Source organism: Nannobrachium achirus (assembly GCF_963921795.1).
Source record: "Nannobrachium achirus genome assembly, chromosome: 11".
NCBI classification, from domain to species: domain Eukaryota; kingdom Metazoa; phylum Chordata; class Actinopteri; order Myctophiformes; family Myctophidae; genus Nannobrachium; species Nannobrachium achirus.
Window position 1 is genome coordinate 1,525,767 of NC_137820.1, and position 13,844 is coordinate 1,539,610.

General features: G+C 42.8%; 1 protein-coding gene across 1 annotated transcript in view; it reads right to left on the bottom strand.

Moving 5' to 3' along the window:
* LOC308293888 (CTD small phosphatase-like protein 2) overlaps nt 1–12,007 on the bottom strand; it is a 30,108-nt gene extending 18,101 nt beyond the window's left edge. The window contains exons 1-7 of the mRNA XM_080736540.1: nt 11,883–12,007; nt 9,275–9,495; nt 8,337–8,994; nt 6,631–6,730; nt 3,802–3,930; nt 2,231–2,452; nt 167–248 (exon numbers count right to left, since the gene is read on the bottom strand). Coding sequence (XP_080592666.1) covers nt 167–248; nt 2,231–2,452; nt 3,802–3,930; nt 6,631–6,730; nt 8,337–8,994; nt 9,275–9,438 — 1,355 coding nt within the window. The 5' untranslated portion in view covers nt 9,439–9,495; nt 11,883–12,007. The remainder of the gene's footprint in view (nt 1–166; nt 249–2,230; nt 2,453–3,801; nt 3,931–6,630; nt 6,731–8,336; nt 8,995–9,274; nt 9,496–11,882) is intronic.
* Nucleotides 12,008–13,844: the final 1,837 nt, after the last annotated feature.

A 13,844-nucleotide genomic window follows, 5' to 3' on the forward strand; every position in this document is an offset into this window, starting at 1 on the left:
GCACTGAACTCAGAAACATCCCCTATGGAATCTGCACTGAACTCAGAAACATCCCCTCCTCAAGACTGAAATCTCTCCCCAGGACTGAGAACTTTAACCCCTGAAGATGGTATAAACCCTAACCCTAACCCTAACCCCTGAAGACGGTATAAACTCATTTACTTACGGATCAAAAGCCTCCCAGTCCTCATCGTAGGAAACCTCGGCAGGAACTGAAGCTGGAAGCCTGGGAGGACTGAGGTCTGCTGCTGGGAACACAATGAAAACAACAATATTACATGTTATACATTATAACTGATAGGTCTGCTACTCTTAACTCATTGATTGCCAAGGCCCGCGTTTTCCGAGTTATTACATTTTTTTAAAAAAAAGAAAAAAAAATTATAAAATTTTTTTCAAAAATGCCTAAAATGTATTAGGCATGATTTGCAATCGCGAAATTGCATGTTTAGCCGCATAACAAACACATCTTTCAAAATGGCAAAATGTTTGTTTTGTCTGACTTTGAAGGCTTCTATCTCATGAATGCCTGAACGGATTTCCAAGCGTATTTTTTTTGTTTGAAAGCTGTTAAAAAGTACTACACATATGGTGCATATATGGTGCATGGGCGTGCACGATCCATGCACAAAAAATGTATCCGTGCACTAAAAATTTAGGAACGTGGCATCCTGGTAATTGGCGGCGATCTTGAAAAGGGCATTCAACGAGTTAAGAATTAATATAACAATATTACATGTTATACATTATAACTGATAGTCTGCTGCTGGGAACGATTAACTCTCCCCACGCTTTGAACGTTAACGTTCGCCCCATTTTTTACAGAACGTCGATGCCAATACGGCGCTCGTTCGGTTCGTTCGTCTGATGACTGTAAGCTGATGAGGGGTCGCGCGGCCGTGTACTATAAACACATTTTCCGCGGTGATGGTGTAAAAAATCCATTATGCGTTAGATCAACGGAGAACAATTCACTTCCTTGTTGATTTCCTCTGGCTGTAAGGCTCTGTGGCCAGTGACTGGTCTTCTTCTTCTTCAACACATAACAGGCAAATTCACATTCATTCTCGCATGACGCCGCCCTCTGCTGCCTGGCAGACCAAAGTGCACTATTGCACAATAAAAAAAATAAAAAAAATAAAAAAATAAATGTCTGTCTATCTGCTATAACGTCGCAAAGGTAAGCCGCTTTTTGATGGCACCAGACCCAATAAATAAATAAATAATCTGGCAGTAGGAGAGTTAACTCATTCTGTGCCAATCACGAGTATACACGTGATATATTAGCGCATCCCACAGTGCCAATCACGAGTATACTCGTGATTCAAAAAAAAAAAAAAAAAAAAAAAATTTTTTTTTTTGAAAATCTTTTTTTGAAAAATTTTTTTTTGGACCCCATCAAAACTAGTGAACATGATTTCAATCGCGATTTTGCATGTTTAACCCCCATACAACCCCCATACAACTCAGGTAGCAGACCTCCAAGCTCACAACAGTGTAAAACATAATGGCTATTATCTCAAGAATGCCTGAACGGATTTCCAATCGGATTTTTTTGTTTGAAAGCTGTGAACAAACTGCACAAACCCACAACAATGCAATCCAGGATTGCATTGGATTTTTTAGAGCTCATTCTTCTCTGTTTTTTTCCCATGCATGAGGTGTGCAAGGTTTAATCATGGCTAAGTTGACGAAAATAAGGCTTTTAAAATGCTTGGTAGCCAATAGCTAACTTCAAGCTAACTTCATCCTCTTCCTGTACATGCACAAAGGAAAGTGTTTAGGCAAGTCATGGCTGCAGGGCTTCTGCATATACCAGCATATCTCTATGGGATTGTCTGTGGCACACTGGGCCCCCTCTAGTGGTGAAAGGGTGGCATTAAATGAGTTAATATAACAATATTATAAATTATAACTCCTAGGTCTGCTGCAGTGAATGATACAACATCATATATTACACATTACAACTGCTACTTTCACTAGTGTTGGTTCCGGGTGGGGTTGTAGGGGTTGATCAGGCTTTGGAGGTATGGTAGGTTGTGTTTTAGGTTGTAGGGGTTGATCAGGCTTTGGAGGTATGGTAGGTTGTGTTTTAGGTTGTAGGGGTTGATCAGGTTGTGGAGGTATGGTAGGTTGTAGGGGTTGATCAGGTTGTGGAGGTATGGTAGGTTGTAGGGGTTGATCAGGTTGTGGAGGTATGGTAGGTAGGTTGTGTTTTAGGGGTTCTTACAGGATAAAGGGGGCGTGTCATCCTCGGTGACCATCTCCGCCTCCTCCACGTCCTGGGGAGGGGCGGGGCCGACCTCCACCTCTTCTTCTGTGGTGCTCAGAGCGCTGCAGGGAACCTCCTCCGCCTGCTCCACCTCCAGGTGAGTCAGAACCTCCGTCTGCTCCTCCTCCAGATGTCTGAGAACATCCTCTGCTTCCACCAGCGGACCGGGGGAGTCCGAGCCTGGAGGAGGACATCTCATATCACCATTACTGTGACAAAAGCAATGGCCATAACTTACGCACGGATCATCACCGTTGTATTTTTTTCTTATCCACGTGAAAGAAATGACGTGACCAGAACCGTGTATTAGGGCATTGACGACTTGTAATTTTTGGTCCCCAGATGATTAACTTCATGTGCAACATTGTTTATCTCTCTCAACTGTAAACAAACCAACATAAAGTTTAAGTGTATATAGAGGGTATCTGCACATTTCTAAAGTGACAATTTAAGGACTTTTTAATACCTCTAAAATGACAAATTAAACATTGCCCACTTTGTCAAATATATAGATGCAGAAATTGTGAAAATAGCAGATCTACATGCTCACAATGTGAACTGCTATTTTCACAATAGATTTTTTTTTTTTTTTACTTCAACTTTCGACTTTCTCTGGTGGGAGTCGACTTGTGTCGACTGAGTCGACTAGTCGACCTTTTTGTTAATGCCCTCCCGTGTACACAACGTGTACACAACGTGTACACAACGGACACCAAGCCCTCCAACATCGGGTAAAAACTACATCAGTTTAACTGTCAAAGTGTTAAGACCTGGGGCTGTTGTTCCAGGGACCCCCAGGGACCCCCCCTAAAAGCAGATGTGAGTTACATGTGTTTGCTTTAAAAACATAAATAAATTCAACATTTGCACAAATGTTCCATGTTTTTTCAAACATAGCAGACCAGTAAGACTCCCTAATCGGGAGATAAGCGACTGTCAGGTCGCATACACAAACTTTAGAAGGCAATGGTAGCCAATCAGGAGGGAATATGGGAAATGGGACAGATCCATGTTGATGACATGACTGTAGAGATACTGTGTACCTAAACCTAACCCTAAACCTAACCCTAACCATGTTGATGACATGACTGTAGAGATACTGTGTACCTAAACCTAACCCTAAACCTAACCCTAACCATGTTGATGACATGACTGTAGAGATACTGTGTACCTAAACCTAACCCTAACCATGTTGATGACATGACTGTAGAGATACTGTGTACCTAAACCTAACCCTAAACCTAACCCTAACCATGTTGATGACATGACTGTAGAGATTTACTGTGTACCGCTTTGTGTGGTTTTAGGGAACAATCTGTAGGAGCAGATCTGTAGTGTCCAAACATGTGTTTTAGGGTTTAGCACAATACCTGTCTTGGTGTTTTAGAGGTTACCTGTCTTGGTGTTTTAGAGGTTACCTGTCTGTAGGAGCAGTGTACCTGTCTGTAGGAGCAGTGTACCTGTCTGTAGGAGCACTATACCTGTCTTGGTGTTTTAGAGGTTACCTGTCTTGGTGTTTTAGAGGTTACCTGTCTTGGTGGCAGGAGAGAAGAAGTTGAACACCGGAGAGAAGATGGTTCCCAGTAAGGAGGAGCGAGGAGGGCTGAGGGAGGAGGAGAGACTCTCACATCCACTGTTGGTCTTCACAGGCTGGGGGTCTGACAGTTACAAGCTACAAGTTACTAGTTACTAGTTACTCTCACATCCAACGTTGTTCCTCACAGGCTGGGGGTCTGACAGTTACAAGTTACAATGTAGGCGTTTAGCAGATGCTCTTAACACTTATGTTGCAATGATTTTTTCCGGCCAATGTCCCGCGTTGCCATGGTTACCATAGACTTCCATGTAATTGTGCAATTGTGTAAAAAGTGCACGCCCATGCCTAGATGATGCACCACGTGTGTAAACACTGTTCACAGCTTTCAAACAAAAAAATCCGCTTGGAAATCCGTTCAGGCATTCATGATTTATGGGCCATTATGTTTTCTTCAGATGTAAACAAACATGGCTGCCATGTTTGAAAGAATGGGTTGGTATGGGGGTTAAACATGCAATTTCGCGATCGCGATCATGCCTAATACATTTCTGGAGGTCCAAAAAAATGTGTTGAATTTTTTTTTCAAAAACGTCCCAAACTCTGGAAACTCGGGGTTGGCACAGCGTTGGTATCAATACAAACTCGGGAAACTCGGGTTGGCACCATATGTGTTAACAACATGTACTGCCACAATTAAATTGGACGGATGGTTTAAATTGCAACCATTTTGTTAAATGTTTAACGTGCACGATGGTGCACGATCAACTCTGGAGACTGGTGTTTGGCAGTGAGGATGTTAATTCATCACTACTTTATTTTACACTTTAACAATTGAAACATATTTGTGACACGATTCTAAACATGTCTTCTAAATCATTCTAAACCAGAGGTTTTTTCATGTCAAGGACGCCCAAAATGACATGTATTTATTACATGTGTAACCTCACTGTACTCTGTGCTGCGCTGTGAGCTTGTAGATCTGCTATATTTTAACAGTGAAAGCATAAAATAATGATTAAAGTGGTTCATCCAGAGCACCTGACAACTTACTGATCGGTGCTCTTATAAAAAATGATAGCGGCAATTTCTTCCTCTGCCTGGTGGGAATGTGCATGCACAATTAAAAAAATAAAAAAATAAAAAGAAATAACAGACGAATCCTGCAAACTTTGGAAGACAATCTTAGCCAATCAGGATGGGATATGGAAAATCTGACAGATCCATGTTGATCACATGACTCTAGAGATACTGGCCCTCATTTATCAACGTGGTGCAGATCAAAATTTGGGTGTACACCGAAATTTAGGCAAGTCACGGCATTTATCATTTCAACTTGACTTTGACTTTGGTCTAGGGTAGGATCAAATCTCACGTCAAGTCCTGAGGTGGTGTAGGAATCATCCTACACCACTTTGTTCCATTGTAGACGTGCGGAGCACCATTGTTTAATTATCTGACAGGCAATGGACACATGTATCCACTCGAAAATGTATATCCAACACAATAATAAATAATCCTGTGAAAATATAACATTTTATAAAAGCATAGCCTATAGCCGGCTACATCATGGATATTCACGCCGATTTTATTTTCAAGTTACAATGACAAGCATTAAGAGCCAGATCTCCAACCTTAAGATTTATTCTGTTAAAGCAATTAACAGTAGATTTCTTCCATATATATATAAATTATATATGGAAGAAATCTACTGTTAATTGCTTTAACAGAATAAATCTTAAGATTGGAGATCTGGCTCAGAACAAGCACAGATACGAACGCATGCGAGAGCATTTTCGGGACCAGCGCGACGCCGCTGTGAGTCTTGAGTCCTTTTAAATATGGATAAAACCGAAGGTCCAACCTGGCTTGGCTGTGCCCAGCCCGCACGCTCAGCACGCACGCTGCGGATGATTTATTTGGGGGTCCACGGCTATAACTCTATGGTCCACGGCCCACCGGGGAGAAGACCAGCGCACAGCAACGGTAGACCCACCTACATGATCGCTAGTTTAAGCACTCAAACGTGCATAGCGCTCGTCGCCGAAATTGGGTTAAATTAATATCCAAAACGTAACCGTGGGGTCTCTCAATTTATACAGTAGCCCTGCTACTGTACACTATGCTGGAAACCCGACGTGGCGAGCCGTGAGATCATGGCCATGGGGAATTATGATTGCTTGTAACCAAATGAACGCGCTCTGTCTGCGCACGCACGGCACGGGTAGGCTATGGTTTAAATTAATATCCAAAAGTATTCATGGCAGTGACTTGTGTCATTCATGTCGGCTGCAGTGCTATAGCGTCCTTGTCAAAAATTGTACCGTTGGTTAATCCCACGTTTCCACTGTCAAAGACTGCTGTGTAAACCAAAATGCTGCTGTTCCAAGTAGCCTAGTTGCGTGTGTAGGTGTGTGCGTGCGTGTGTGCGTGCATGTGTGCGTGGTCTGTGTGGGACGCGGACATGGCTTTTCTTTGGTTGTTAGGTCGTATTCGGATTGTTCTGGTCGTAAAATCGGGGCGTTTCTAGAATAATTAAGGGCGTGTTATTTAAATTTCAGCCTGCGCATTTATCAATGCTGGGATCAAATGTAGGGCAGGTGTGTCTGTTTAGGAAGCATTGATAAATGCCGTGCACACGTTGCCCTACGCAAAATTTGGTGAAAAAAATAGACCAGTTTTTACACTCCATTGATAAATGAGGGCCAGTGTCTACTGATTTGCAACCTCTAACATTGACTCTGATACACACGCACACGCACACGCACACACACACACACACAGTAAACATTAAGCAATTTGCTTTTTATTTTTCAGTGTTTACCTTTATGTTTGCGACAAACTTTAGAGATGGTTTTGTTCTGAGGCGTTGAGGTGATCAGGTTACAGTCCATACGACTCCTCTTAGCTGGAACCTCCTCCACCTGACGCACGCACGCACATGCATACGCACGCACGCACGCACACATTTTAACCATGGATTTATGGCCACACAAAGGAGATACATACGAGGACACACATATTATTAGGTGCAGTGAAGTTGTATTTACTAAATCATGGTATATATTCATGATACCATAGCATGTCTCTTGGTACTCTATGGGTATAAGTAGCAGCATCTCCGCCATATGTCTGCCGATTATAGCGGAGACTGCTGAAGGTATTTTGTGAGCTTGTAGATTTGCTGTTTTCATGGCAGATATATTAGACTACGTTCATTTGTGGTTGATCTTTACAAAATGAAAACAAATTACACCAAACAAAGAGTGTTACTCAAGCTAAAAAGTAATTGATAGAATAACAGCTTAGCAAAGGAATGATGGACTGGATCTGGATGGAGGTACCATGACAGAAAGTATGCGCTGCGATGCGTTTTGAGCTCGTAGATCTGCTATTTTTTGCTTCTTTTGAATTGGAATCCTGAATGTAACATTTTTATTTAATTTCAAACACATTTAATTATATAGTCATGTTAACTTTATGAACTTAAATACAAATCTGGACATAAAAAATACAATTTAATACTATGACTATACTAGTCATTAAGCTACTAATATAGACTGAAGGAATTAAAGCAGGTCATGTTTAGAATTGTAACAGCTGAAATCAATAATATATTCAGTATTCCGGTATTAACCTGAGGGCCGCATTAAGTGAAGGTGGGGGCCGCATGTGGCCCCCGGGCCGCCAGTTGCCCATGAATGCTCTAACTGTTTGGATGTATGGATGGATGTATGGATGGATGTATGGATGGATGGATGTATGGATGGATGTATGGATGGATGTATGGATGGATGGATGTATGGATGGATGGATGGATGTATGGATGGATGGATGGATGGATGGATGTATGGATGGATGGATGTATGGATGGATGGATGTATGGATGGATGTATGGATGGATGGATGGATGGATGGATGTACCTGGACAGACTCTCTTTTCTGCAGGTCTTTCAGTCTGCGTGTATCAAAAGAGCAAAACCCACTTGCCAATCACAAGCGTGAAGCTTGTGATTGCCAAAAGGTGCCAAAAGACGAGGGGACGAATATTTACTATCCTGGCCCCCTGGTTTACAACTCAGCGCTGAGTCGGCTGAAGCGGACTTTACAACGCTCGACACGGCGACTCGCTCACTTTAGCTCGCTCGGACGTGTCTCACGTGGCTCAAGTCCACTTGAGACGGCGCGCCTCCGTCGTCTACACCTTAACCTTAACCTTAACCTTAACCGAGGTGCTTGTTTGATACACACGACTGAAAGACCTGCAGAAAGAGACACATTTCTAAAGTGACGATTTAAGGACTTTTTAATACCTCTAAAACGACAATTTAAACATTGTCCAAATTGTCAAATATATAGAAGCAGAAATAGAACGTTTATTTATTTTTTATTTTTTCAACTTCGACTTTCTCTGGTGGGAGTCGACTTTTTCGTTAATGACCTAATGGATGCATAGATGGATGGATGCATAGATGGATGGATGCATAGATGGATGGATGCATAGATGGATGGATGCATAGATGGATGTACCTTGACAGAGTCTCCACGGATGAACTTCCTGATGGTGGAGAACAGGCCTGTGTCGTTGTTCTGCATTCTGCCTCTCTGGTTCTTCCTCCTGGCAGGTGGGGGTTGAGGGTTCAACTGGGTCTTGGTAGGGAAGGGTTGTGGTGGTTTGGTCTGGTGGGTCTTCCTCCTGGTAGGTGAAGATAGAGGGTCCTTCCCCCTGGCTAGTGAAGGTTTTGGGTCCTTCCTCTTGGTAGGACAGGGTTGTGGTGATTTCGTCTGGTGGTTCTTCCTCCTAACAAGTGAGGGTTCTGGGGTCTTCCTCCTGGTAGGTGAAGATAGAGTGTTCTTCCTCCTGGTAGGTGAGGGTTGTGGGTTCAGCTTCTTCTTGATAGGCGAGTGTTTTTTTGGTATTCTGGTCTGCTGGTTCTTCCTCCTGGTAGCTGAGGGCTTTGGGTTCAACCTCCTGGTAGCTGGGGGTTGAGGGGTCTTCCTCCTGGTAGCTGGGGGTTGAGGGGTCTTCCTCCTGGTAGCTGGGGGTTGAGGGGTCTTCCTCCTGGTAGGTGAGGATTGTGGGTTCAGTTTCCTCTTGACAGGGGAAGGTTTTGGTTTCTTCCCCCTGACCGGTGGAGGTTGAGGGGTCTTCCTCCTGGTAGGTGGGGGTTTTGGGTCCAGCTTCTTCCTGGTAGGAACAGGACCATATGAAGATGAAAATGTCATTACGATTATTGTGACAATAAGACATTTGATAGAGAGTGGGAAAATAAGACTGTATCAAGTACGTATATTATAAGTATGTTGAACCAATAAGAGTGGTTAAGTGGTACCAGATATGCAACTCGGCAAATAAAAGGTGAATTGATCCCAGTGCACGACGGAGGACGATATCACCATACATTAAATCTCCACGACACGATTATCGTGAGAGTTTTTTTTATCAGGATAAAGGATAAAATCGCTACCTGGCAGGTGTAGGTGTTGGGTTCTTCCTCCTGGCAGGTGAGGTTTGGACTTCACCGTGTTTCCGTTTGGCGTTGGACGGGCGTCCTCCCGGGCCGTTGGACGGGCGTCCTCCCGGGCCGTGGGATGGAGGCTGATAGAGAGCTGGAGCCAGACTCTGCCTCATGATGTCACACACATGTAGAGACTCCTCATGGTCCCGCCTCACGTCAACACATACGACCTGGAGGACACATGACCATAGCATGTTACCACTGTTCTACACATGACCATAGCATGTTACTACAGCTTCTACACATCATGACCATAGCATATTACCAGAGCTTATACACATGACCATATGGGGGTGGGTGATATGGTGATAATTATCATGTTTGGACACAGCTCCTACACATTTTGCCCTAAAATCAGGCAAATCGGTACACTGTATGTCTACACTCATGTCATCAACATAGATCTGTCCCATATAGCGCCACCATCAGGCCCATTTTTTTAAACACATTTTTGGACTCCTACACATTTTGCCCTAAAATCACGCTGCAACCTGACGGTCACTTATCTCCCGATTAGGGAGTCTTACTGGTGATAATTATCGTTGAGACGATACAATGTCTCCATGATATGCCTTTTCAGAGATATCCTATAGGCCAATTATTTGTTTACAAACATTGAGACTGAATGCACAGCTGACTGTATCATGTAATCAATTCCCAACAGATCCCTAAACCTGTTGTTTTGGGGAGCACTGGTTATTCAACCTCCTCTTGTGTGCTAGTGAGGTGCTCCCATGGGTGCGCCCTTATCGAGACATATATACTTCATTGCGCAACGGTGTTCCGCGTCAAGAGTAGCTGATATACAAACTCACATCGCGTCACCAATGCAACCCTTCTGAGCTTGGAGGTCTGTGCGCGACACCGTCGCAGGACGGAGCATAAATTAGCCTTCATGGACTGCAGCTGGACGAGCTGTAGACGCTTGTGATCCAGTGGATCGGGTGGGTGATCATGAGGAGCGCTCCCTCTGTTCTGATGACGGTGAATAGAGGTGGGGTTTGAAGGACAACTGTTTTGAATCGCTATTATTGTTTACAATCAACAGAAACTAAGGATTATATATTTCAAGAGTGAGAATTTACAGTAAAAATCCTACGCATTCTTCCTCCACACTGGGAGAAAAACGGCATCTGAAAGTTTGATGGAATGCATTTTTAAACACGAGTGCCATCCATTGCATCCTATGAACGGTGGGGTTCATTTGGTGCCGACCGGCGTGCGCATACTGGTTTATATCAATGTGACGTGGACCATTAAGGCATCTATATATCGTGATACAATTGAGGGAGCCTTATAAAAAATCCTGTTTCATTGTAAAGAGATATTCATTGCCTATCACTTTTAAACTATTTCTTGTGTTCAAAAGTGATTTTCTTTTTCATGAATGTGTTACTAGTTGTCATTACAAATACATCCATGCCTTGGTTGTCCCACACAAGCCATCACAATCTCATAAATAATGTTTTGGGGTGAGCATTCGGCACAAGTGCCAATCAAAGGGCATGTGACTGACAGACTGACAGACTGACTGACGGCTGGTGAAGGTTTTGATAGTAGTTAGTTGACCTTGTACCAAACTGTACTTTTTTTTCCAATGCAACCTGACAATAAATTATTCAATCAATCAATCAATCAATCAATCAATCAATCAATCTACACAACATCTCTGACAACACTCACACATAGCATCTACACAATATCTACACAAACATAAAGACAACACAAACACAGTCAACAACAACAATCTATTGTTGGATTGAATTGAATTAAATTATAATAGATTAGGTTAAACCAGGGTTCAATGAGGGGATTAAATGGACCCTAAAGTTTACAGCTCTGTAACTCTGAGAGTGTACAAATGGAACCAAATGGACCCTTACAGCTCTGTGACTCTGAGAGTGTACAAATGGAACCAAATGAACCCTTACAGCTCTGTAACTCTGAGAGTGTACAAATGGAACCAAATGGACCCTTACAGCTCTGTAACTCTGAGAGTGTACAAATGGAACCAAATGGACCCTTACGGCTCTGTGACTCTGAGAGTGTACAAATGGAACCAAATGGACCCTTACAGCTCTGTAACTCTGAGAGTGTACACATGGAACCAAATGGACCCTTACAGCTCTGTAACTCTGAGTGTACAAATGGAACCAAATGGACCCTGTATTTGTACCCTCTCAGAGTAATTCGTAAACAGTCTAACTAGTGTAAACTAGTTGTTATTTAGCTTAGCTTCAAGCTAAACAGTTTACCTGTCAGAAGAACCAAACAAAGTGCTTTAGAGATAAATGACGTTTAGTTATTGTGACGTCAGGGTTTCAGCAGCTGCTCCTTCAGGTCCCAGAAGACATTAAAACAAAGTAATTAATAATCTATCATTAATGATGAATTAAATATGAACTCAGAACAACAACATGTTTCCATTCATCTGACTGTAGAGTGACTACGCCCCCTTCCTCCCTGCTAGCCTGTTAGCCTAGCCTAGCCTAGCCTAGCTGCTAAGCTAACATCTCGTTATAAACAGGTTGTTTACATGTTGACATGCTGGACTTACCGCCGCTCGAGGTCTCGGTTTGGATTCCTCGGTGTTTCGGTTCGGGTGGTCCGCCGGGGGTCCGCAGGCTCAGTGAAACCGTTAGCTGTTGTTAGCTGTGGGTGCTATCAGTTAGCCGTTAGCTCCGTCCCTCCCACACACACACACACATCAACACAGGCTTCTTCTTCGTCTACTTTCATAGAGAACGCATTACCGCCGCCTACTGGCCGCCTGGAGAAGAAGTGGTTCTTCTCAACCTGTGGGTCGGGACCCCCAGAGAGGTCCCCATATTATGTTGTTAGTTAGGGGTCCCCAGATTGTTATCTCACTCAACAGTAAACAAACCAACATACAGTTTAAGTGTATATAGAGGGTATCTGCACATTTCTAAAGTGACAATTTAAGGACTTTTTAATACCTCTAAAATGACAAATTAAACATTGTCCAAACTGTCAAAATTAATATATAGAGGCAGAAATTGTAAAAATAGTAGATCAACATGCTCACAATGCCTTGTGTTGCGAGGCGTTGTGAGCATGTAGATCTACTATTTTCACAATAGAATCGTGTTATACAAAATGTAATGCCTCAACTCTTAGTGCTCGTCAGGGTGGGGGTGGGGGGGTCCCCAGTTAAAATATGATCATATAAAGAGCTCTTTTTATTTGTTCATCTTTGTGAACCTGTCATATCTCTTTGATCATATAAAGAGCTCTTTTTATTTGTTCATCTTTGTGAACCTGTCATATCTTCTCTCTTTGAAAAAAATAATACAATAAAAATGTTTCAAGCCATCAGAATTGGAGCCACTGCCTGGGGCGGCAGTGGTTTAGGGGTTGAGTCGCCGTCATTAGAACGGTTCGATCCCGGGCTCCCCCAGAGTTAGTGTGGAAGAGTCCTTGAGCAAGACTCTGAACCCCTAACTGCTCCTGATGAGCAGGTTGGTGCCAAGCATGGTTTCCTCTGACATTGGTGGGTGTGTGTGTGTGTGTGTGTGTGTGTGTGTGTGTGTGTGTGTGTGTGTGTGTGTGAGAATGGGTGAATGCAATGCACAATCTATGTAAAGCACCTTGGATGAAGGCACTACCAATTATACCAAATTAAAGGTGAGTGTTTTTTTCTGCTGCAGACCTGCCGATAATAAACCTTGTTTTAAACAGAGCTTACAGTTTGCTGCACAAAGTGACTGAGAGGAACTACATTTAGATGTATCTGTTCATTTTACCTGAATATGTTGTTACCAAAGACAGCATGCTGGAGGCATAAATGAATATGTTGTTACCAAAGACAGCATGCTGGAGGCATAAATGAATATGTTGTTACCAAAGACAGCATGCTGGAGGCATAAATGAATATGTTGTTACCAAAGACAGCATGCTGGAGGCATAAATGAATATGTTGTTACCAAAGACAGCATGCTGGAGGCATAAATGAATATGTTGTTACCAAAGACAGCATGCTGCAGGCATAAATGAATATGTTGTTACCAAAGACAGCATGCTGGAGGCATAAATGAATATGTTGTTACCAAAGACAGCATGCTGGAGGCATAAATGAATATGTTGTTACCAAAGACAGCATGCTGGAGGCATAAATGAATATGTTGTTACCAAAGACAGCATGCTGGAGGCATAAATGAATATGTTGTTACCAAAGACAACATGTTGGAGGCATAAAAGGCAAAACAAGAATTGCCATCACAATCCATCTTGTCTGATTTAAGCTGGTTGCACACTGCTGCGTTTTTCGGGCCAAATATCGGAGTGAATTTCGGAGCGCGCAAATAAAGAAATCAACCTCACGTTATGTCAGTCACGTTTGCACACTGCCGCCCGTTTCGGCACCACTCGGTCCCTTGCTCTCTCTATCTCTCTCTCTCTCCTTGCCCTGAAAAACGCATTTCGCAACGAAAAACGCAGCAGTGTGCAACCAGCTTAAGAGTATAATGTATACAGTATGTATAATGTATATATACAGTAT